We start from the raw sequence: 25,981 nt of genomic DNA, 5'->3' as shown, positions 1-25,981 counted from the left end.
TTTAAATTTAACTGCCCTTTAAAACTTTAACTGCGCTTTACGAACGAGCTCAAACTTGCCTATGGCCATGACAACACATCTACGCCGCCCGACCGACCGGGCAAAGCTACTCCCGGAGAAGGCGCCGTCTGTTTTTACGAGCCCTCTATCTCGCCCGTTCTTTTGTTGCGCGAGCGCAAATCGACAAGGGAAACGCACTAAAATGGAAATTTCACGTGAGCTTTCGACGGAGCGCCATGTCGCGCGAACCCGAAGATAAATTCATAAAACTTCGCACACAAAAGTGGCCGCGGGATGAATTTTTTTATTACGCTCCAATTCTCTCATTTTGTTGCAGATAAATCAACGTTTATTGCAATAAAAAGATTGCCGAGATATCAAGTGCGTAAAATATCAACGCTTTCACCTTTAAGAGACAAGTTAACATAGATACAATCCGATCTTTAGATCCAACTGTTCGAATAAACGTTCGGTTTGCATTTTTATATTTCTTATAGTCTTTCGTACACGCGCATAAATGACGATGGCGAAAGAATTGTCCGATCAATCCGACCGCAACATTTTTCGCGACGGATACACGATTAATCCAATTGCTATCTTCGCGGTAATTCAGTTTAGGTCTTCGCCAGAAATTTCTACGGCCACATGTATCCGTAACAAATGGTAGCCGAGTATAAGGTCGAAGGATTTACACGACGGGACCTTACTCGCGGCGCCGTTGTCATGTATCATATACGACGGATACTTTCGTTTATTATTCATGATGCGATGTTGGCCGCGGTCGGTCGCTGGCGATATACATACGTCGAAGCCCCTACGGATGTTCAACAGTAAAAACGTATTCACGACTTGGGCCATTTAGACTCGCGATCCATTCCATCTCCCGAGATATATCGGTGCCCCCTTCGTACCGAGATCCTCGAAGTGAAATTGACTTCTTAAAGAGCGCGTTTCAGAGGAGGAATATCACGCAAATTTATAAAAGCTAATTTCTTACCAATATGACGTATTGAATTTTCATCGTTAAAATCTAGAAAAATGTATATTATTGATGTAATTAGTGGTCATTAATATTTCAGTTTTGGAATAACCTAAAGTGTGTCTCGATTTCTATTCATTTCGAGTATCATTGAACGGTTTTCGAGGAATAGCGAAATCCATCTTGTACAATATTATCTTGTATAATATCATCATCGCTGCGAAGGAGATTAGCGGATATATTGCTTACGAGAATGGAAGGAAAAACAAAGAGATAAACTTTGAATGTGGAGAGAAAGAGAGAGATGCAAGGGGGAAGAAGCAAATACGGGTAAGGTAAAGTGAAATAACACAAGGAAGAAGAAAGAGAGACAGAGAGAGAGAGAAGAGAAAGCCACAAGGGGGCGAGTTATCTCGGACTATCTCGCTCGCTGAGCGATCGTCTTTTGGTTCGGCTAACGCGCGACTGCCGCGTCGAAACCGGAAATTACGTCTGGGGTTCCATCTCCGGTGTTGTGCTGCCGAGAGAGTTGGTACCGAGAGACTTGGCGGAATTCGCCGCCGTGAGAATGCGTCGCGGTGCCCGGCAGCCTGAAGCAATGCGATGCGACACGATGCGACGCAACTCGACTTGACTCGACTCGACGCGCCGCTGCTGCATGCTGCAAAGTCGAGCAGACTTATTAAAGTTGTAACCACTCTCGTCTCTGCTCTCGGCTCGCCGCCACGAAACTGTTTCCACTTGTAATAATAACGACGAAGCGGGCCGGTTCCGCGACAAGCGAAATTTCACGATGTTTCACGATACTCGCGATGAAATTCACGTCTCGAGAGCAGAGATGCGGTGGACGCGCACAAACGCGATTTACTACCAGAACCGAGCGTCTGTTTACTAGCCACAGCGAGATATTTATGAAAGATATAAAATACTGTACCGGCGGTACCTTTAACGAAACTATTTCAAGTAACGAGACATTTCAGTCTCGTGCACGAACGTGCAGCATATTTGTTAAAATTGGAAGTAGCTTGCATCTTGAGTTAAAACTGATACAAAATGTTGTTACTGAAGAATATACATGCATTTGCGCGAAAACCTCGATTTTCTTCAATTAAATCCTATACAGGCACGGCATTACAAAAACATTAGAATGTTACGTACGAAGTATTTTTACCGTTTTACATTCAGAAACCACGTAACGACGATGATTTTTCTCTTAACGCTGTAACAAAGTAAGTTGCAAAGTAAAGCGCATAGAAGCGCGTGTTTCGCATAGATTAATCAAAAGATTTCGTCCACGGGGACAACGTGGATAATACAGCGTGTAAGGTGTATGTGAGGGCGCGCGTGGTTACGTATCTGTATACAAGAAGTACTAACTCTGGCGTCATTTCCTAGAGCGAGGACCAAGTTACTGCAGCGACATCGGCGAGTCCTCGACGGAGGGTAATAAAGCCATCTTGCTGAGGGGGGTTTTACCTCCTCCACCCACGCAACCCGCCCCTGAGGAGGTGGCCGGATAGCGATCTATACTGCTGGTCGCCCCCTCTCATCGTTGCCTGGCAACCATTCTCTCTCTCTCTCCCTCTCTCTCTCATTCCTCTGTCCCTCTCGTTCTCTCCCTTTCTCCCTCTCTCCTCTGTCGTCCTCATCCCTGTCTCCCTCGCTCCCCCGTGCCATCTCGCTCTCAACCCCTTCTACGGGGAAGCTCTTCCACCTCTCACTCCGAAGAGATGTAGAGAGCAAGGATGATGAAGGACAAGAGATAGAAAGAGACACGGGAAAGGGAAGGAGGGCAGAGATTGCGCCCTTATCTCGTCAGATACCGACCGCCCCCGCTTTCAGTTTCCGTTCCATCCGCTCTCCCTTTCTCTCCCTCTCCTTCTCTCTGTCTGCGCGTTACTCCTCTCCATCCGTGCCGTTACGTTCTCCTCGTCCTGCCACGACTTTCGCCCCGGGGAGGATTGACACCCGTAGGGGCGGATGCAACGACCGGCGTCCGATTCGATCTGCCGCAATAAAATTATACCACCGACTAGAGTGGCGCCTGTACTTTGAAAATCTTGCAACGCACCACAGTTACAAGACGCTTCCACCCCGCGATCGTTTAGAAATATTTTTCGATTGCCATTGCGTCTATGTCGACTGTAGTTTGGCGTACATTTCGAAAAGCTAAGTGGACGAGAACGTTGATATTTAGAAATCGGATGCTGTGCATCTCGCTCGAAACGTTTCTCACGTCATGCTCGCACGAAATTCATTACAGCTCATCATCAACTCTTAGCGTGACGCGCGCATCGCGAGGATAAAAGATCGTTTCTTGATTCTTTCCCAAGACGATGAAAAAAAAACTCTTGATTTGTTCCGCCCCCTCCCCTCCTTGCCGTCATCTCTTGCTCTCATGCCTCATATTTTCCGTCGTTCCTCTTTTCCCTCGTCCATCATCCTCCCTCGCTCCCTCTTTCTCTTTCCTTTCTATCTTTTCACAATCTCCTTTCCCCCTTTTTCCATCTCTTTTCGAGCTGTCTCTCTCCGTCTCGCCCCTCTGAATGAAGGAGGGAGAAACCGGGGCTGATAACGATTTGATGTATGGCCCAGTGATGTCACTAGTCGACGGGCAAACTCCCCTTTTCCCTCGCGCAACGAGGAACAGATTACATGGATCGATAGGATTACTGGCAAAGGAAAGTCAAAAGCGCGGAATTTTTGCCCGAAAAATTCTGCAGCCCGATATTTTACACCGTCCTATATTCAATTCGCATAACGCTAAGTAAAGTCAGTTTAAACTTTATTAGGCTAAAGAAATACATCTTTCGAAAAAAATTAGCTATCCATGTATTATATACAAACGCTTATTTAAGAAAAACTCATTTCCGAAGTTTTCGCGTATCTGATATTTACGTATATATATTTATCTTAATTTCAACACAATATTTTTATTGCTTTTTCCAGCTACTTTTTCGTTACACTGAAGAAAGATGAAAAAGAGTTTTCGCTTAACATTGCGAACTAGCGTGCGCAATAACACGGAGTTCCGGATCCGTTCGTCAAATTTCAAAAAATCCGCGTTTCTATCAAGTAAGTCGATCGCCTTGCCGCGTGAAACGTATGTTTCCAAGCATCTGCGACAAACCGCGGGGGCGTTCCTTCTTGTTTAGGTCTGAGTCTGGTAATACACCAGGTCGACCGGATGCCGACGGTATAGAGCGGGTGGTAGTCGGCGGGGTGATTTAGTAAGATGAAAAGCTATGTCCCCGGGCAACCCCCGACGGCGTTATCTAGCGTAGACAGAGATTGCCTGTTCCTTACAAAACCCTACCGGAGAGCAACGCATCCGGGATATCTTTCACCGCTCCTCGAGGCCGCGTTTTCTGCCGTGGAAAAGCAGCTCGGCTCGTTTCCAACAAAAATCGAATCTCGTCGAATTAAATCGACCGAGGTCGCTCTGAGTGGAGGAGCCACTTTGCACTTTTCTTTTCTTTTCTTTTTTTTTTAAATCGATGAGGAAGAAAATATCTTGGAACGAACTCCGCTCTCGCGTTTCTTTTCTAATTGTACTTCTTGAGAATAGAAAAATTTTAGTTCATGTTAGTCCAGTTTAATCCATTTTAATTCATAGGATCTAACTTGTTATACGCTACCCATTATATGTACGAGGCATCTAAAGGAAATACACTCTCGTTGCATAAGCCGGAGTCATCGCTGATCCTTGATCGATAACGCTATTAATTGCATTTACGAGGCGTTACCGGACGAGATAAACGACTCCACTGAAGTCTTCGCCGACGTATAAGGCTTCTTTGCCAACTTATCTGCATGTAGAACGCAAAACTATCGATTCACGCAAAAGTCAACAGCATACGTTGCAGAAATGAAGACTAGGAGCTAAATTAGTGAGTGCAAAAACGAACGGAAGCAGTAGGAGCATCGCGATAGATGGATCAATTAAAGCCACGGAAGCTATGTGGGAGTGTGCAAAAAGTTGTGCATGCCATTACGCGTTTCATAATATAATACAACAGCTAATTATCTCTTGATACATATATACGTATACATGAATAATTAATTTAAAAGTGCTTATAAATAATGCACAATTGCACTTATAAATTCTTAAATTACAACAAAATATTACGAAAACATTATTCAGTGCTCTTGTGCGATGATACTTTGTTCTCTAACAAGTTTCGCGATGAAAAAAAAAGTCAAAACAAAATTGAAAGTTTCAAATTTCGTGACATGTCATATGTTCTTTTCTCGAATTCTCTCAGGCTTGAAAGAGTGCCAGCAAAACGTTAAATTTTCATGAACGGTCCCGTTAACGACTGAAAGAATGGAAAAACTTTTTCGACGCGGGGGAGCTTAAAAAATGGATGGACACACGGGGGAGACCAAGAACGATGGCAAGATCCTTTGCGATGAAGAGAAGGGGAAAAAAAGTGAGAGAACGGGGGAGGGGGGAAATATGGCGAGAGCAAAGACGAAAGAAAGGAGAGAGGATCTCTGAAAGAAGCTCGCGGCGCTGGCGGCACGTCATTCTTCGCGAGGAATTAAATTTTTATATCTTTTGCTGAGAGTTTGAGCGATAGGAAGGGGGCAAGTCGTCCGCTCGTACACGGTAGATACTCGCCCGATGGGCGTTTTAATTCAAAAGTCGGATTGCTACTTCCACTAACTTGAAGGAGCGCGAACGAGAAGTCGGAATAAAGGATATTCAATTTATGATAACGCTGCTCGACGAAATTTTTCTATCGTCGTTATCGCACGATAAGACAAACGCGAGCGGATTGTGTAATTTTTCGAATTTTAATTTCTCGCGTCTCCTGTGTCTTATTATTATTAAACAAAGTATTATTAAATATTTATTATTATTAATAAATATTTATTATTAATAATAATAAATATTTAATAATAATTATTATTATTAAATAATCAGAGCGGATACAAAAGGTTGAAGCAATATTGGAAGCAATACAATGTTTGTTCCCTTAAAGTTCGAGAGATTTTTATTCCATTTCTGACGTTCGAAATTTTCAATCTTTTATTCTTTATTTTCAATCACCTCGGAGAAAACATTTAAAATATTAATATGGAGTGTCTATTACATTTTGAATTGTTACATTTTTTGAATATATTTAATAAATAATTAAAAAAAATATATAATATGATATATATTTTAATCGCATGAAGAAAAACAATTTTACTAAAGTATTTAAAAATTTACAGTTCTGCAAATAATTTTGTTAAGCCAAATAATTATGTAAGATGTTCAAATTAAAATGCAAAACTTTTTGCAGCATTGCTCATAGTACTTGAACGTCCTTCATAATTATTTTGATGATCCAATAAAATTATTTTCAAATTTATGTTTACCTAAATTTTTAGATACTTCAGTACACGCTCGCCATTTATTTTCTAACATTGTGTTTCGCGTATTTATATTATTTGCTTTTATATCAAAGTTTATTCAACGAAAATCTGATCCTCGACTTCATCTTTATAATTATTTTAAACAGCCTTTAGAGCAAGCTAACAATGTAACCGTAGTGATGACGTTAAAGAGAGAAGATTTAAAACATGGCAGTCGATGTTAGTTCTAAAGTCAAAAATAAAGAAAAATGTGCGAGAGAAGAGGTGTGATCGTAAAACGCGAAGGTGAGTTCAAAGAACGCTACGATGTAAAGAATCACGAGCACGTAGACGAGAAGAGATGTGGCGAAAATATCGAAGAAAGTCATAAACTTCGTAATCTGTCGTAAAGTGTATCTTCTCCGGAAAATATCCCGCTGACAGCTTATCCCGTAAAAGAACCGAGTGTGATGAGAAAAGAGGGCGACGCGAAACGGTCTAGTTGATTCTCCAAGAACCGACACGTAAAGAAATGCAATACAACTAATTAAAGTCTTAACGGTTATAATTAGATCTAGTACTGATATTTCTTGTGCAATTCTATGTACATTTTCAAGTTTACTAAATCACGCGTCGATCAACTTTTTTGATCTTAAAACACAATTCTAAATTGAGCAAATATAATATCACAATATTAAATCGAGAATCAATTTAATAGTAAGTAAATTTTTATTAGTGTTATTGCCATTAGATGCTAACAAGCATCTAATGGCAATAACACTAATAAAAAAAATCCCTTTTTACTTGGAATCTTAATTGTCTTAAAAAAAATGTTGAGAACAATATACACAATAAGCGCAAAAAAATGTATAACATATAAAAATATATAATAAAAATATATCTATTGTACATATGTGTGTGTATGTGCGTGTTTATAAACTGAATATATGGAGGAAAAGAAAGGAAGTGTGCATTCGTCAGCATTCGCGCAAACTCATGTCCGCAATGAGATCATAAGATTACGTTATAATTACAAAACCATCGAGAATCGAGATCACCTTGTCGCAAGTCTAAGACAACGGAAATCCGCGACGAATCGCGACGTGTAAGGCGGGCTTAAGGGTCGAAATTGGTTTCATCTACTGTCGCTTAAGGTGGAGCACGAGAGTCTGCTGGGGATCGATGCAGTAATTTCGGGTCGTGGCTTCCTCCGTCTTCTCCCTTGCACCCCGCTTGCACTCCACCGCGCCGTAGTCTCTCGCGAAACCGCCCTCTCGAAGCTACGAATCGCCGGGAGAGCGAGGGAGACGGACGAGGGATCGGGAGAGGAGAGGAGAAACCATCAGATAGCTTTGGCCTTAATATCCCTCTTCGAGACCTCGGAGACGAGATCCTGACACCCCCTCCCCCCCGCTTCCTTCTCCCCGGTACAGTCCTATCTGTATTCGGTCCACCTAACTAACATATATACACGTTTGGACGGCTCGTCTACGTGGGTGTGTGTGTAACGTTACTCACGTTATTTACTCACACACGCGTATATGCGCCGTGCTATCGGATTCGATCGGTCCCGCGGAATTCGGAAAGGAAAATTTCAGGAAAATTAACGTTGAATTTGGAGACTGTAGAAATTGTGGTAGTCGCGCTGCTTACCGCAGTCCACGGTAGACTCGCATCGATTCGGACATCGTTAGATTGGTAATTCTGACGTCGCTAAACAAGCACAGGCGCATGATGAATGGACGCATGATGAATGAAGGCACGAGATCTCGACTGTAGACCGATGTCCGAGAAATAGCGAACTAACAATAAGTGTATCGAGTTCCTTTGCATAATTTATTCGGACTCCTCCCATTAGACACGACGTCGAAAATAAGGGCTCGGATTATAAGCGGCGAGATTTATTGCGTCGTCGCGCGAATGTAAAAGAAAGATCGAGGGCTATACAAAATGTTCGAGCTCGCATGCGAGACGAGCGAGCGCGCGCGTTGCCGCTGGTGAGTTTCGCCGATGCACATCTCTGTGCACACGGCGAGAGCGCTTTGTGGTCAAGTCTTATCACGAGTAATACTGTTCACGAGAACTCGCATGCGAGTACCGGGACCTTAAGATTGCTCCGTTCGGCCGTAACTTTCGTAGATTCTAATCGAGCGCGCGTAATTAGAACGAGAGAGCAATTGTCGGTAATTAATTGGAGGCAAATTAATTAGACTCGATTCGACTACAAAGTGGAAAATCTCAATAACGCTCGTTCGATCGATAACGCGCGACAATGTGTTACTCGGAAAAAATGTTGTTTCTCGAATATATCGATTTATTTCAATTTTTTTCAAGTCTTTCCTTCCTCGTGATTTTACTTATAAAAATTAATCTTTTTATTTAAAATGGACGCTAAAAATTACAAACGCAATCTAAATCTTTAATTTTACAAATAATTTCAAAATTATAAAATTAAAGATTTAGATTGCATATGTAATTTTTAGGTATATTTTAAATAAAAATTTGCATCTAAAATGAATCTTACGAACCACGGATTTAATCTTCGCTCTGAATCTTTTGTACAAATATTTATTCAAGATTTTATGTTTTTTTTATAGACTAGGCATAAATTGTTATTATAATGCGCAAAAGTATTTGCTTACTTAAAAAACGTTTTTCTAATTTTTGCAGCATGATAATCGCATTCTCTTATGAATTACGATCTGCGCTCCTTCATTCATTTCGTACACAAAAGCATCGATCAAATTAATCCCACCTATCCTAGACCATCTTTGCTTAGCATGCAAAACGATTTGTGTTGACACACGTGATTTTATCCTACTTCTACGATTCATGCACGTCTAACGGTAATCTCATCTGCCTCTTTGTGAATATTCACAAAGATTATAATAAATTCAAACAAATTCATGACACATTCTTCGAAAGGATGGGTCGATCCGATAGGTAAATGCAAGATGGTTTGATATCAGATGCTGTACAATTATATGGATTATTAATGCAAAAATATTTCTTCTTATTTTGATAAATACTAACGTGAAATTGCAAAATCAATACTCGAGTGATGTAATAACATAATTTATTACATCAAGATGGATTTTACAACACTCGACTACTCGCTCGTAATGTCTGATAACACTGAACTCATTTTCCGCGAGTTTAAGTCCGCAAGAGCCGGGACATCGGGTTAACGAAAGAACGACCGCGTAGGCTGGCAGATGAAGGCAGCTTTGTAGGAGGATATCGGTAAGTGGAAATCAGTGGCCGAGTGGCGCCTGCCGACTCGCTGTTGCTCTCTCGCACCCTCTCTCAATTCCTCCCTCTTTCTCTTTCTCTCTCTCTCGCGCGCGCGCAAAAGAGTTCCACTACCTCCGGAGCGTTTACGCTCCTGGAAAGCGGCGAGGAGCGAGGGATGTGCCGTTCATTTACCGGGAACTCGCTAACTTCATTAAAATATTGCCATCAACACGAGGACCATTGTTTTCGAGCGAGCCTACCCGCCCCCGCTAACCGGCCGATTAACCACCTCGAGAAACCTCCTCCAGGAACAGCCAACTGCATCCTCTTTGTGCACGCCGCGCAAGAAGCGCAATTCCTGCGAATTCGCTTTGCAGCGAACAGATTGTGCGTCGATAGCCACCTTGAGGAATATGCATCCGCGATCACGACTTCAGCGTGCAGCTTCGGATTATTATGCTTTACCGAACGCATTCTTTTTGAGTCGTCAATACCTTTTCTAGGATCCTATATTTGCTATCTTACAATCATTCATCGCATCTTTGATAAATGCAAATGTAAACCAACGTTTTCTTTGCTGCTTTTCCAGTTCAACCGGGTCGCTGGTGCCTGATATTGTTCCTTAAAGAGTTTTCGAGTTCTAAAAAATCTGAAAAAATTCTGGTATATTCTTTCAATATTCCAGAATATGATTTTACAATTGTTTGACTAGAAACGTTTTTCATTTTTTTTTGTATATGTCCAAATTTGAGACAGAATAATCAAAAATTAAAAATTTGCTTTCTTCAAATTCTTGGTTGGACCACGGAGGGTTAAGTCGTTCTTTATACAATAAGATCACTTCTTGTTTTCAATGAATCTTAGACAAATATATTTTTCAAGAGAATCTCGCATTACGCCCATAATTATATTGAGAGAAAAAATTATTAAATTTTAATAAATACTTGTTTGAATATAGTTACAATGGGACATTTATTTACGGTATATAAATACTTGTTGAATACAAAAATACGATAGTTAAATTGAATTAGTGGTTCTTGTACTAAATAAATATTGTTTACGTTTAGTAGATATTTCATTGCGGCTATTCAAACAAATATTTATTAATTTTCTCTTTCAGTGCTTGTCGCAAGCTCTTACGCTCAAAAGAAGCGAAATGTTGAAGGCCCCAAAAACCACGAGGCTCATTACTCGAGTTCGATCGAAGCGTTCTTGTTTGCACTTGCGATACTCGATTCCGACCGACGGTTTTTCGCCGACGCCAAAGGCGATTAATGTCGGCGGGCATTCCGGCCGCGTCGTCCGGACATCCGCACGTCGCGATCCGGGCATGCATCGGATGTCGTCGTTAAACGGCATCGTTCGCGTTGCTTGTACGTTGCACGGACGACAAAGGGGCCCTTTTAATGATCGCGGTGCCGCGCTTGAATGACAGAGGACACGAGCCGACGGGGTCCGCTGGCTGCCGCCTGTTCTCGACGACACGGTCGACAAATCCACGCCGTTGTCCTCGGCATAACACTTGCGCTTCATCTCGGCCCCGTCTCGTCTCGTTTCGGCTCGCCTCTCTCCACGCCGACCGGGCGCGGACCACGCACGTCGTACGAGGAAGCGGCGACGGCGGCGGCGACGGCGGCGGGCGGTCGGCCCGCGCGGCTTTTTGCCGCGGGTGTAATTGAGCCTGTCCTCTTGTCTGGCTACCGTCTAAATGAATTACGGGAGGGCGAAGGGGAGAGACGGAGGATGAAAACGAGGCAGACGCGCCCGCGTTCGCGAACGCGCTCGCGCTCGCGAAGCGGAGGCGCAGGCTGTACTCGCGCGAATTCCTCGCCGAGCACGATCGATCGTCCGCGCGATCGCTTCTTCTCGTCTCCCCGTAGATTAATTTCCGGCGTTCCGCAGGAGAAACAATGGAGACGGAACTGCCGTAGCGACAAACATGGAGCGCGAACAATCTAAATGTGCGCGGAGCGCGCTCCTTCTAAGTTCGCTTTGTTCTTGAGCTCGTTAAGCTCGCGGAGTCACGATTACGCTTGTTCTCAAATTCTCGAAGCTCGTTGCATTCCGGACTGGAGCGGGCTTCTCGTTCTCCATCGCGGAATTGCAAGCGCGACGCATGTACGGCGGACGGTGGTGAGACACGCTACACGTCGGCGTTTGTTAAAAACGCTCGAGTGCGCGTGGTTTTATTTCTTTTTTCTTTTTGCCGACAGGACGGTAATTGCCGCTGTCTCGACCAACATGCAGACAGGCGAGCTGAGCCTAAGTGAATTATGAGGCGCCGCGGCCTCTGAAGAAGATGCAAACCGCCTGGTACGAACTTTTTTGCGAGTAAGAAGTAACTCAATCCCTCGCAACGCGTGCGACTAAATTGTTCGAGGATTTATTAACAACGCCGGGGAACAGCTAATTAAACGGGGCTGAGTACCATAAAAATCGCGCATACACATTTAATTCCAATAGTTTAATCATGATTTGTTATTGGGCAGAGAATTTTGAACAACTTGATAAAGTTAATCGCCCGATAATCTGTGCGAACATGCGCGTGTTATTGATTCAACATGTAACGTCAGTGTGCACGCAAGCACAGCTTCCGAAAACGCGCGCAGTCACTGATGCTGTTCGCTGAAAGAAACGGTGTAATGTTACATTCGGTCGATTCTGTATAAGGGACGCGCCGTAAGCTGGTTGTAATTAACGAGAGAACGAGGAAGTGCGCTAAAGAACGCGCCGAGTTTATGAATCGCACGAACTTTTGCTGCGAGATCAAAGATCGACCGCCGTTAAACGGTTATTATTGCGGCTTTTGCGGGAGTCTCCCCGTTTCTCGAAACATATTTTCTATATAAGTATGATTTTATGTAACTTTAGTCGTAAGATAAACGAATGAAACATTTATTTATATTAAATTTATATTTATGTTCTATTTATATGTATTAAATATTTATTTATATTAAATTTATATTTATGTTCTATTTATATGTATTTAATATTTAATTATATGTATTAAATATTTTGTATATACACAATGTGTTATAAAGCAAATAGAATATTTTTATATTCATTAAGTATTAATGCGTGTTAAAAATTAAATAATGTATACACGTTTGTTAAAAAATTAAATCGTAATAATTATTGTAAATCATAATAAATTTAGTAGAATAAAATATAGAGAAATTTACATCGTGAATTATTTTTAATAGAAATCTGGATGTACTTGCATATTAGAACTTCTGTAAAAAATGTTACAATTTAATTAACATAAAGACAGGGTTGGTAGTTAAAAAGTGTAAAGTTAAATAATAAAGTTCAAAAGTTAATACATTTTAACTTGACTTGGTTAATTTTAAATAATTTAGTTTTTAACTTCAACTAGTTATATTTAAAATGTATGAACTTTAACTTATTAACTGTTTTCCCAAGTTAAAAATTTATCCATGTAAAAAAAGAAACCAGTTATAAAAAAATACATTTTTACATAAAGAATATTATATTTCTTTGTTATTTCATAAACTTAATTTACAAATAAAATATTAGAGTTATTTGATAATCTATATATTATAATTTTTTGAATAATTTAACTTTAAAAAATTATGACTTCCTAATTTAATATAAATAATAATAAGCCATTTATAAGTCATTAACTTAATTTAGTTAAAAAACAATATTAACTTATCCAACTCTACAAAATACAATTTATAAAGTTAAACTTTATTATCTATACGCAAATATTATTATTATTATTTATACGCAAATTATCTCAATACATTAAAAAAAGATTGTCATTAAAAAGCTAGATATACTTTTGTTTAAATTTCTATTTACAAAAAATACGATTGAATTGACAGAAAATTAAATATAATTTGTAATGTGGATAGATCAGGCAATTCTACGAATTATTTCTTTTTTTTAAATTAGTTTTAACTTTTATCTATTTATATATATAAGAATCTATATCATGTATGTGAGTTTTGTTTTTTTATTTTCCTTTTTTTTAATTATTTTTAATTTTTGTATCTTGTTTTAAATGTTTATTGCATTATCGTTCATAAAAACCATATGTGAATATAGATGTATATGATGTGTATGTATATATTGTGTATTGAGGTCGAGCCTGTGGTGGTTAGTTCATCATAAGTCGAAATAATTACGCACATCATCTATCCTTGCACAGAATTCTTTAATTTGTTACCAAAAATATCATCGATGCGACATCTTCCATGAATAACGTGCAATTATTATGATACTAAGCAGGGTAACGCGAACGTTAGGTAACAAGTATTGTACCGACAAGAAGTCAACCTGACTCAAGTATCTTATATGTCGGTATTAAGGAAAACCTGACATCTACTGTAAATTAGTAGAAACATGTTTTAGATTTTAGAGAGTAAAGAGCCTGAAAGAGTCCTCCTGACACTCCTAAAAAAGCCGGTGTTGGTAAGAGAAATATAAAAGTTCACAAGTAAGTATTTTCTTTTGCTACATTTTCTAATGACAAATTTATAATTGCCATTTTATAACGTCTGAATATTTTTCAATTTAGAGAAAATGTGTGAATATAGGAAACGATAGATGTGATGGTTTACATACGAGTTAACCTCGAATATGTGTAAACATTGAAGAAGTCACAATATAAAGGAAGCAGCTAATTATAAAATAGATAAGACAAAATATTATTAAAAGAGAGAAATTAAAGTTTTACAATGGACCCGAGACATTCAAGGCAGACCAAACATGAGAAAATAAAGTTGCAACAAAATAATGTACAGGTGTCAACGATCACCACCACTGCCCAGGTTGGGCAGGTTGTTTTGGACACAGCAATCACTATAAGAATAGCCATGGGAGCAAAAATGCCTCATGAAAGGGGACTAATGAATAGCACAGACATATGGCACAAAATCAAGGTCATTAAAGGTGGTCTATATGACAAGGACACAGTCCTGAAAGGTATTTTGAAGGCGGTAGAGCCACACGACTTGGTACCAGTGAAGTATCAAGTTTGTGGAGAAGACGCATATTTTGTCGCGAGAAATTGCGGTCCTGCGCTGGAAATACTATGCAAGTTAAACATGATCGTCAAAAATGCTAACGGCGACGCGCTCATTCTTGTGGTAACCTTGGGATATTCTACAATCAACAATCTGGCAATCTCGATACACCCCCTTCTGTTGACTGCATTGACCAAGAGATACAATCCAAATCGAAAGACATTGAACTTGGAGAATTTTCACATGGATCCGAGTATAGAGGAGATTATATATTGCCCGTTGTCACAGCTCAAAAATTCCAATCACATTTTGAAACTAGTCGGTACCTCAATAGCTACCTTCGAGCACTTGAATTTGCAGCATAACGAATTAATTAACATATCGTCAGAAATCTCTAATCTAACGTCCGTTAAGTACTTGGATCTGAGACACAACAATCTGTTGAACATGAGCGTGTTAACCCCTCTAACAAATCTACAAATCACAAAACTCTGGCTTGATGGAAATCCACTTTGCGAAAATTACTCTACTGCGAAGCAATACGTAACGTCTGCGAAAAAATATTGCCCGCACTTGGAAGAGTTGGATGGCGTGTGCGTCTCAGAAAATATGCCAATGATATACGGGGATTATTTTCCGGACGACAAGTTGCAGAATTTTGCGCATAAATTCGCAACTCATTTTTTTAGTTTGTTCGATCAGGTCGACAGAACGGTCTTGCGAGGGCTCTATCACAAAAACGCGTTCTATTCCATGAGCTTCTCCATACCTCATAACATCGCACAAAACATCGGCCTTAACCAGTATTTGTCAAATAGAAATCTAAAGAGAAAAAGCCAAAAGAAACATACGCCATACGAAAAACACATTTACTACGGCCAAGAGGACATTCTAGCGGCTTTTACAAAATTGCCCCGATCGTACCACGACAGAAGTACCTTCACGTACGACATCATATACGAGAATGACAATTGCATAGCGCTCGGCATCTCAGGAATTTTCAAGAAGTTGAGTTCGGGTACGAATGTACTGTCATTCTATAGAACGTTTATTTTAGTGGCCTCCCTCGACGACGAATATCACATTTTGAACGATCAGTATCACATATCCGCGGCTCCCGACGGTATGACGCCCGATAGGATAGTAGTCAAATACGCTTACGACGAAATTCAGCCGGTTTGCTTCAGTCCGAGTGAAAAATCGGTGATAATCACCAGAATACAGCAGATCACAAAAATGAACAAAGAATGGTGCCTGATTTATCTCTCGGAAGCTCAGTGGGACATGCGAAAGGCGATATATGATTTCATGAAGGATTTGAAAGAGTCGTCGATACCGGAACAAGCATTTATTCTGCAGAATTCGTAGAGCTCATAACGATACATTAATCTCACTGTTAACGCGTATTCTAACCGCTGTATAAATAACAGAAGTATCCGTAGTATAAAAATACATTTTTAAGTGTCTTTAAAAGTTTTCGCAAATTTATATTTTCCCTTTTTACATTTTGCGATTTTTTACGATTGTTCCTGTGACGAAAATCATCGCGTTAAACGCGCATTTAATTGTACATTGTCTATAATGTGTAGACATTTGCCTCGCGAGATGATAGTATCGTATATCAATGGGTAAGTCGATGCGATTACTCGCATGGCATTTAAACGGTCTGCAGGACGAGATGCTTAGTGACTTCATCCAAAGGTTATGCACTCAAGGACCATGGCGTTCATCTGGGCAATGTGAATGAAACAAAATCGCGAAGGCAGGCGAGTTTTTTTACCCTTTCTAACCGTTTTACATCACGATACGCGAAAGAGCTGTTGAAGATTCTCGAGACTTTATTTATACTCGATTAAGTAAATCACGCTTGAATGCGGATCTGTAATGGCTCGTTAATGACTTAATCCCGAGAGTGCGATACTAGAAAATATTAATCACTGTCACTGATAAAATAGATACGTAAAGCCGAGAATAAAATTGTCATTTGTTAATAGAACTAATACTTATACTAAATTTTATACGCCCGTCCGTTCATAATTATATGTTTCAATTACTCGGGCTCGATAACGTGTACAATTTATCGCTAACACCGTACCAAGAATAATAATTATGGAAGTAATTCATGGTCCGGACGATTGCGGGAGAAATAAAATTTTTATTACGCGCGCGAAGTGAACTTTACGCTATACATGCAAATTTTCGCCGAGAAAATGATACGAATGAGTTAATAGGTCGCAATGAAGACGTGACTGAGGTTGCAATCGTGATGCCTGGCGTACGTAATTTTATTCCAATAAGAAAATGACAGCCCTCCCTTCTAATAAAAGCTCTTTTCACCGTATAAATTTTAGACAATGCACTTCGTCAATTAAATTCAATTAAAATCATAATATCGAAGATTATGTATTATTGTACGTAATTACAGCCTAAAAAGATCACCTTCGAAGGACAACACACAGCTCGAATGTAACAGCACAAGTGTTTGCATTGCATCACCGTTGCAAGGAAAAATGCAGTAATGCCACGGTAGCCAAATAAACAATCATGACACGTTTACGGTAGTCCGATCGTATCTTCTGCGGCTCTTGTTGTTGCGCAATCTTGTCACTTCCGGATCGTCAGGGCTCAAGACACATTCTTTCGCGTGTGAATAAAGAAAGAAGAAGAAAAAGATACCTTGTACAATGACACGGTTGCGCCGGTACATCAGACTAATAATTTTCAACGTAGAAAATCATGACTTTGTATAGAGAATATAATTAAAAAGTGAAACATTTTTAACGCGTAGAATTTTGAACAAGCCGCTCACGCCTTTCTTTCAACCGGCGATTATGAAAAGCGAGACACGGAAATGTTAGAAAAAAAGATGGAGGAGCGTTGAGCTGAACTAACTGAATTGAGTTGCTAACAATTAGCCGGGAGCCGAGAGAGGGTACGTATATAGATAACGACATAATAAAATGATTGTTCCCTGCTGTGAGACTCGCTGCAGCCTCCCACGAGGTGCCTTTGAGAAGCTCGCCTTCGTAAAAATAGGCAACCGCATGCTTCTTCCAGTGTCAATTAACCCTTGTATTAATTAAAACTTTCTTTCCGATAGTTCGATGCTTCCTGCATCATCGACATCTTGGAAATCGAAAGTATCGACACTCGGAGCGTAATCTTGAGCGCGGGCTAAAATAGATTTGAAGAGACTTTTACTTGCGCGCTATAAAAAGCAGGATCCCAAGACGTAACTAAAATAAACATCATTAATGTTCCTCTATACGTCGTTCAGATACGGTTCATTCGGTTAGATTATACATATTTCATTTACGAAACTCGCGAATGCCGACTTCAAACATAAACGTGTCAAGTTGTGGGTCAGGGTACCACAGTGACAGAGGAACGTGATTAAAAAGATTTGCCTATTGAGACATGCTTATGCCAAGATACGATATAAGAGGTGCACGCACGATGTAACGCGAAGATGTTTCTTTCAGATAACCCGCAGGAGAAAGTCATATCATGCAGATCCCATGTAAATTTTTCGTGTCGTCGCCCGTACGAAAGGCATCGACAAAAATGGAAAGACACCGCATACACTCTTGTGATTCTCTCCTACGAGATTAAAGGTGACTTTCATTGAGTGGTAACAGGAATAAAGCTTAGGAGAGAAAATTAATGACGAAATTTGGAATGTAACACGAATGCATTACATAGATATTCGTTATGTAAAGAGAGAAATACGAAAAGTTAAGTAACATGATGTCTAATGTTATTCGCTATTCCGTTATCCGCTTATCGATGCTAATGAGCGAGGAAAACGTGCGTGTAAACGCCCCCACAGTGTCATGTACAATAGTAATCTAGCAGGAAAGATTTAATGCATAACGGTAACTTCTAATCGTATAAGAAAATGTGTGAGCGAAGCGAAGTTACTTACCGCTGAGAATTATTATTAAAATCTCATTACAGTTATGATTCACGCCAATAAAGAAAAAGTAAGTTGATCGGTTAATCGAGGAATCGCCGCATTATATTCAACAATCGCCGCAATTACTGTAAATGTTTTGCGAAAATTCATGTTAGCTTTAATATAAAATATTGTTCGAATCTACCAGATTTCTAAATAATGCAACAAGACCCTTTTTTAGTGAACGTTTGTGATTTCGAAATCCTCATACAAAATTTATATGTTTATTATTACGGTTAAATTATATGTTGCAAATAAAAAAGATGACTCTTTAACAATGAGACAACAGGATTTATTTCACTGGCCAGGATAGCCTTGTGCTAGATTCACAATGATAGTCAACGACACATTCGTAACATGAATCTAGCGATTATGACATCCTGAAAGAAGCCTTTATGCACCGTTACTGCTAAAAGTACGAAATAAAAAGATCATCTGTGTGTTCAACATTCTACTTTGTCGACTTTTCAACGACGACAAGAGATAATATTGCTTTACATGATACGTACAGCACCTCTACACACTTAATGATTTTCGAACTGAGCAATCCTTGAGACCAGCTGTGAAAATCGCTGTGAAAATCTTTAAAGAGATAATTTTTCCTCGTAAACAAACTGTTGTAATGTTACAGCAGGGAAATCGGCTCGTATCAAATAATGGAACGAGCTAAGTCACCTTCTCTCTAAGTTCTAAGCGAACGAAATTATCGCGAAGTGAAGAAATCGACCATAGGGTTTAGTAACGCTCGCAGTAGTAACGCTCGCAGACTGGACTGATTCCCACGAATGACGTTATAATGGCTTTTACGAAAGCGGAAAAATCCGTTCTTTTGCGCGGCTTTCGGGAATAGGCGTTTTGTTCACAGCTTGCGGAAGCAAAAATGCTACTGCTAAATCATACGTACATATTCATATACATACATATGTACGTACGTATATAATGGTTTTCCAATTATTTAGAAAATATATTCAATCGATGCTTCGAAGATATCGAAGCGGACTCGAGAAATCCCCTTTCGATTTATGTTACAAGATCTAATCACAGTAATAAGCGCAATACGATTTAATGTTACCCACGTGATTATTGTGGTCTTTAGGCGTAATCGATTGGAGGCAAGTAGAATCGATCTTCATGCCTGAGCGGAACGACGACGCTGCGTCAGCCTCCGCGAAGGGAAATCGAAGACGAGCGATTCTCTTAAACAGATGAAACAGTCCGATCGGGAGCAATTGTGCAAGACGGATTTTCGCAAGAGTCGTTCGCATTCATGCGAACGTACGTGACGGGGAAGAGCGATACGATTTACCGGAGATGCATCGAGCGCGCGCGAGATGCACCTGTGTGCATGTACGTGCAACGCAAATGCGCGCACATGGGATTTTACGTGAGACGTGAATAATTAAAAAGGGCACGCTTACGACATTTTCCCGTTAATGAGTACGCGCGCGCGCGCGCAACTGCGTTTCCTTGCAATTACGCCAGAATAGAATCTCTTCTTCCTCTTTCCTTCCCCGACTTACCTAATTAAGCTCGCGACTGTACAAATACGAAAAAATGTTATATTTATATCGCGAGCTCGTTGGCATCATAAGTTTTTTTTCATTTTAATCCTTTTACGTTCTTACAAATGCTACGTTCTCACGTTTCGCCTTATATGTTAACTTTTTATTACATGTTAACTCTCTCTCTCTTTGTCTCTCTTTACTTTCTTTTTCTTTTCTTCGATTCAGCGACTTTTCGAAAAGTCAGTGAGAAGTCATTTCGATCTCCTTTGACTTGAACTTTTCGGAGAGATAGCTCGCATGTGGGAATCGCTTGTATAATCGCTCCGGCACTTCCACGTTTCACGAGCGCGGGTTCGCGTATCACGCACGTAAGAACCGCGGCTTCACGCGCGTGCGTTTATGCAACATTCCGGCGCGACTGTGTGTGCGTGTGTGTGTGTGTGTATGTGTGTGTGCGCGCGCGTCTGCATCGACGAAACCGTTCTGTCGACGTGTTCGTACCGATGTGCCCGGGGCAAGAGGCCCGCGACACTGTCGTGAGTGAAAGTTATGCCGTCTTCTCTAGGGTTCATGTGTAGCATCGGCATGACCTACGATTATAAATCGTCTTCGAATTACGATAGCCTCGATGAGCAAAAATTAATTGTTTCCTGTTCAAAAAAGGAAATGCCAAATATTCTGCCGGTTAAAAGATTGGATCTAATGATAATTTAATTATCCCAATCGCAGGAAGATTAGAAGATTTCATAACTATAAAAAAAAAGGAGAGAGATTACGTTGGAGTAGATGAATCATATTTCGTAATGACACACGACGATCTCGTTGATTTTTATTCTTTCACGAGTCCTTCTTATTTTGTTATCCTTTTACTCTTTAGATTTATGCTTTTGTACTATGAAAGTTTCAAGTCTAGTCGAAGTTGTGCGAACAGATTATTTACGTGGAAGAGGATGAGTGCCCGCATTGCGCTCGAGAGAGTTAATTTTATCATAGAGAGGTGCATGACAAAGGAAAAGTGATGATTCACGGTATGATATTCGAATAGAATTTCCTTTCCGGATGCAACATATTGCGCGTTACGTATGCAGAATTAATGCGTATCTCTGTATAACACGAAGAATAAATTATTCCGCTGTGCATCTTCTTTCAGGACTTAAATTGTGCAGATGGCCTTTCCAATGGGATAATGTGAAATATCTATCGGTATGATTATTAATAATTGTTAATGACAAAACGCTTGGCTGCAGAAAAATCACGCGCGGGAAATATGCGCGTACAAAGGAATTTATATTGACGCTGGAAAGGGGCACGAGTAGGAAACGGGGTATATGGTCGTCACTTCAGAACTATCAAACGGGATTCTACGTTATATAAGTGAGAGGCGCGTATCGCAGTGATGAGTGGATAATTTTCTTTTTCGCACGGAGTTGCGCCGGAGTATGCACAGTATGTCACAATAACCGCGGGCGGCCCCTTCGCCGTGTAATTAAGATCTCGAGTACCTGCTTAATTCGCCACAAATACGTTAATTATACTCACGGGAACAACCGGTGCACTATGCTCTCGGAAAGTGATAGAGAGAGAAATTATTTAAATTAATTAGCAATGGTACAGAAACCTCCATTTTTTTGGCGACAGAAAAGGTACAAAATAATTCGCGATCTTAGCAGGCCTTTTAATTTTTTGCGCGCGTAAGAATCTATCTAAATTATATTATTTAAAAAATTTATATTAAAAAAGATGTCATCTCAAGTGTCATCATGCTCCGTATCATGAGCAGGTATCACTGTTTTAACGACGTTTGCGCAAAATCTTGAAGTGCCTGACATATATCTTAATTCGTTAAGCAATGAGCCTGTTTGTGTAGTCTAGTCTACAAATACACATCTAGGTATTTAGATCGAAATTGAGATCATGATTCAAGACCGAGAAAGTAATTGTAGCCGATTCAAAGATCAATCGCAAACTAATCGCTTTAATTACTGTCTCTTTCCGGGTTAATTGGCGAGCGATGTTCTTCATGCGCACAATTACAACCAACGAGAAGCGAAATGTTATGTTGTATCTTGCTACTTTTCATAGCGCTACGTAAAAACGACTTAAATAAGTAGTAGTAATATTTCTATCCTTATCTTGCGATCTGGTAATTAATATTTAATTGGGTGAATATAAAAAAAACAAAATATAATTTTCTAATATGGTTTCTAATCATTAACAGTAGCTTTAAGTAAATTTTAAACTTGTATTTTATTTTTATTGATAATAATTGGCATATTGTCAGACATGCCTTAATGAAGAGAGAGTTATAATTGTGACTATGATGCTAGCCGTATTAATGAGCAAAAAGTGCAATGTATACCTCTAATGAATTTTCGGAGCATCTTAAACAGTATATTTTGCGCTGTCAAAAAAAGATTATCCCGTATGTGTGAACATGGGTATATGCAAGAAACCATGAATTCAAACCTAATATCTCTAGGCCTAGAGTAATTTTTGTTAATTTTCCTCAAATTTAGCAAAATCCCTAACTTTTGCAGGAGAAATACATAAAATTTTTAATTCTATTGTGAGATTTTGAAATTTTAGATTTTCTTACGAGACTTGTGAAATACGTGACTCGTGAGTAAAATTTAGATTTCGCGGAAGATGCACGTGCACCAGCTAGTTTTGAGAAAGGACGACCGGCGTAAGGAGGACGTCGAAGAGAATCTCTGAAGGAGAGTGATTTTCAGGACGATCGAATGCCGGGACGATCGGGTCTCGGTGCCTCATCTCGTCTTCGAAGCATACGGCCTTTGCTTTCACTTTCTCACGTGGCAGAGATGAGCAGACACCCTCTCTCTCTTCGTACCGTTGCCGCGAGGTTAAATTACTCGCTAACCGGCTAATCCAGTGGTCATTGTGCGCTAAAGGCGTCAAAAACAAATGCTGAAGAATGACATTTGGAAAATTTGTACCTATTAATCTCGCATGTCTCGCATAAAGCAACGAAACGACAGCTACACACGAAAGTGAGTGAAGATAGCGTAAAAACTAAGTTACGCAATAGGTCATAGAGTGGAACGAGCTGGAGTTAAGATTTTGGAAAAATTATAAAACTTTACCAAAAAGAAAAAAAAAGATCAGAACGAAATGAAAATTAATACAGTTCGTAACAATGCAAGTATTATATGTGTATACAATGAATATTGTTATTAATAATTATATTATTACGCAATTATAATATTAACATCAATTATTAAATTAAAACCCATTCGCTTTCTCTCGGATCAAGATGCCGCCGCATACACAAGCACACATATTGCGTAACAGGTGTCACAGGTCGGAATGATTGTAAAAAATCGATTTGTACGACTGTAACTTCACACGCTCTTATCACAATAAGTATGCTACACGAAGTAAATTTGTATAAGAAATTTTATTAAAAATTCAAATTTGTTTTCAATATTTCGTAAGCCCTTCCAAAAAAAAAAAAATGACATTTAAAATAATTATAAAAGTTTCATATAGCCGTTTATTTCTTTACCTTGGCCCTAATTAAAAATAATCGCTGGAAAGAATTTTAGAAATGCATGTTTCATAATTAATTTTGTGATAAAACTATTAACTATCGGTTTCATTCAAATCTTCTATATTGATCGATCTCATTGTTTACTTTACACGGTTCTGCTCGTTTTCCTAACACGCTGAAGAAGCATAAACTTCACGAGAGATATCCTCGGCAAATGCGTACGTGGAACGCACGCGTGTTACATGAGAGGTGGAGGACGTTCCTGACAAAAATCTCTACACTTTCACTATCTGGAGTCGAAGTGCGTGACAAGGGAGGGGGACGGCCGGCAGTTTGGAAAAACGGAGAACTTGGTTCGTTATTGGCCGTATCTCAAGGCTAACCCGCGCGGAAGATGCACACCGGATCGCATGCACGGACGTGTGTGCCTGACGGAAGTCAGATGTACTCGCATACGCTTAGCACCTTTTTGCATCCGCTTAAGTAAGAAACCTTGCGGCGGATACCTTGTTCGGATAGTCGGTCGACAATCTTGAAACACGAGAGTTATGGAGTCGAGCGCGAACGGAAACGCATGTCTGTTTGCGCAACGTATGTATTTTTAGAGGAGAAAGGTATCGAGAATCGCAACAATCGTATCTGAAAAATGCCTGTCCTGAATTTTTCGACAACGAACGTCACGAAACTGCTTGCAGACGTCTAATGGAACAACATTGTTTAAAGAGATAACGTTATCTCAGGAAAAAGATTGATTGAATAAAAAACAATACCGTTCGAAAAATGTATATGAACACATTTTGCTTTGAGGATGTATAAGACATTTCTCGAAACATTAAAAAATTATTAAAAAGTTACAAATTGTTTTATATTGCATTGAAAATGGTTGAAAAAATTTGATGGCGATTTTCTATCTGGATAAAAAGTTATTTTAATGAGAAGTAGACATGTGCTCTGATGAAAATATAATTAATAATGAAGTAAGAAATAATTAAAGAGTTTGAATTTTTTTATTTAAGTACTTTAAATATTCAAGATGATTTATGTAAAATTTCATTATGAGATCAGTTTTGTAAAATAAACAAAATTTATTTACTTATTTATTTACAAAATAACTAAACAGACAATCACAATAAAACTTTGTATAAATCATCTTGAACACTTGAAGTACTTACACGAAAAAATTGAGATTTTTCTTAATGTTGTAAAAAATAATTCAATTTAAATAACAGTAAATAAATTTAAAAAAATATGTAAAAATATAATCTTATTCACACAATCTTTATATAATTTATTTAAAGTGTTGACACATTTCTAAATTTTATTTACTTTCCAGGAACCGTATGTTTAATACATCCTTAAACAATTCTACTCGAAAGAACGGTTTTGCTGAAAATTGTATCTACAAATTTAGCTAGATACAGACCTGAAAATAATTTCGTTGAACTATCAACGCAGGATACCCAAACTGGTTGCTAAAATGTCAAAAGTTTTTGTACAGCGTTACTCATCATACTTAAACGTCCTTCAATTAATAATTCATGGATGGCTCAACGAAGTTATTTTCAGATCTGTATCTAGGTAAACTTTTAAATCCAGTTACATTTTCAGATGCTTTAGACAAGACCATTCTTCCGCATAACTTAGTAAAACCGGATGAAATAAAATTACATAAAGTAATGAATGTTTCGAAGATGTATCGATTATAATCAAGATGCTGCGCATCCGTACTTCGCGAAAGTACCAGGCCAGCGATGCCATCGCGGAAAAAATGGTTCACCGGAACCTTTGACCTTCCGCGCTTTCTCCGTGAGCATGCCGGCAGTCTATCGCAGGAATTGTCATGCTCTTTGAAATTCACCAATGATTCAATATCGGTAAATCTGGCCTTTAAATGGTAGTTGGAAGTTAGGAAAGAGAAAGAAAGAGAGAGAGAGAGAGAGAGAGAGAAGACGAGAGACGCAAAGTTTAATAATTACCAATGGAAACTCACGAGAAGATTGCGCGAGTGAAGACGATAAGGGCGCATCCGTCCAGTTCGTTTTCCTAATTGCCGCGGACTCGGGGAAATTATTCTACATGTACTTAATGAGGGAGAATTTATGTTCCTTAGCAGCGAGACTAATGACTTCTACGTGTAAGATTACTCCGGGAAGCAAATATCACATCACGGTAGCCTAGGGCACAGCTCCTTGCGAGTTACTGGTTACCGAGGGAACGGGAAACGAAACATATGGAGATTCGAGTGTGCTCGGATAAGTTAATGCAAAATTTCTAATCACGCAGAAGTTAATAATTGAATCTCACAAAAATCTAGACTAATGTCTGCTACGTGCAAGATTATTTCTAGTACGAACGGAATAACTTGGAGCGATTTCTCTCATTCGGAATATATTCGGCATTTAGAATAAATGAGAAATTAATTGGATCTATCCTGTTATGCAAAAATTCAATAAGTGCTAAAAC

The 25,981-nt window shown here is 39.4% G+C and overlaps 2 protein-coding genes across 3 annotated transcripts in view; one reads left to right on the top strand and one right to left on the bottom strand.

The window, feature by feature from the left end:
- LOC105207877 (traB domain-containing protein) overlaps window positions 1–25,981 on the bottom strand; it is a 61,368-nt gene that overhangs the window by 14,269 nt on the left and 21,118 nt on the right. The window lies entirely within an intron of this gene.
- Window positions 13,911–16,544, top strand: LOC105207873 (nuclear RNA export factor 1). 2 transcript variants are annotated; one of them, XM_011177530.3, is made up of 2 exons: window positions 13,911–14,018; window positions 14,100–16,544. In XM_011177530.3, the coding sequence occupies exon 2, from the start codon at window positions 14,260–14,262 to the stop codon at window positions 15,913–15,915; it is 1,656 nt and encodes a 551-aa protein (XP_011175832.1). In that variant the 5' UTR covers window positions 13,911–14,018; window positions 14,100–14,259; the 3' UTR covers window positions 15,916–16,544. The 2 variants fall into 2 exon arrangements, with proteins under 2 accessions (XP_011175832.1, XP_039302418.1); XM_039446484.1 differs by having other exon boundaries at window positions 13,945–13,993.

Source organism: Solenopsis invicta, chromosome 3, assembly GCF_016802725.1.
Source record: "Solenopsis invicta isolate M01_SB chromosome 3, UNIL_Sinv_3.0, whole genome shotgun sequence".
Lineage (NCBI taxonomy): Eukaryota > Metazoa > Arthropoda > Insecta > Hymenoptera > Formicidae > Solenopsis > Solenopsis invicta.
The sequence above is the reverse complement of the archived record's forward strand: the minus strand, read 5'-3'. Positions and strand labels throughout refer to the sequence as shown.

Bases quoted from the DNA above. Each gene is read 5' to 3' on its own strand.
- LOC105207873 (XM_011177530.3), top strand. From the start codon at position 14,260: ATGGACCCGAGACATTCAAGGCAGACCAAACATGAGAAAATAAAGTTG.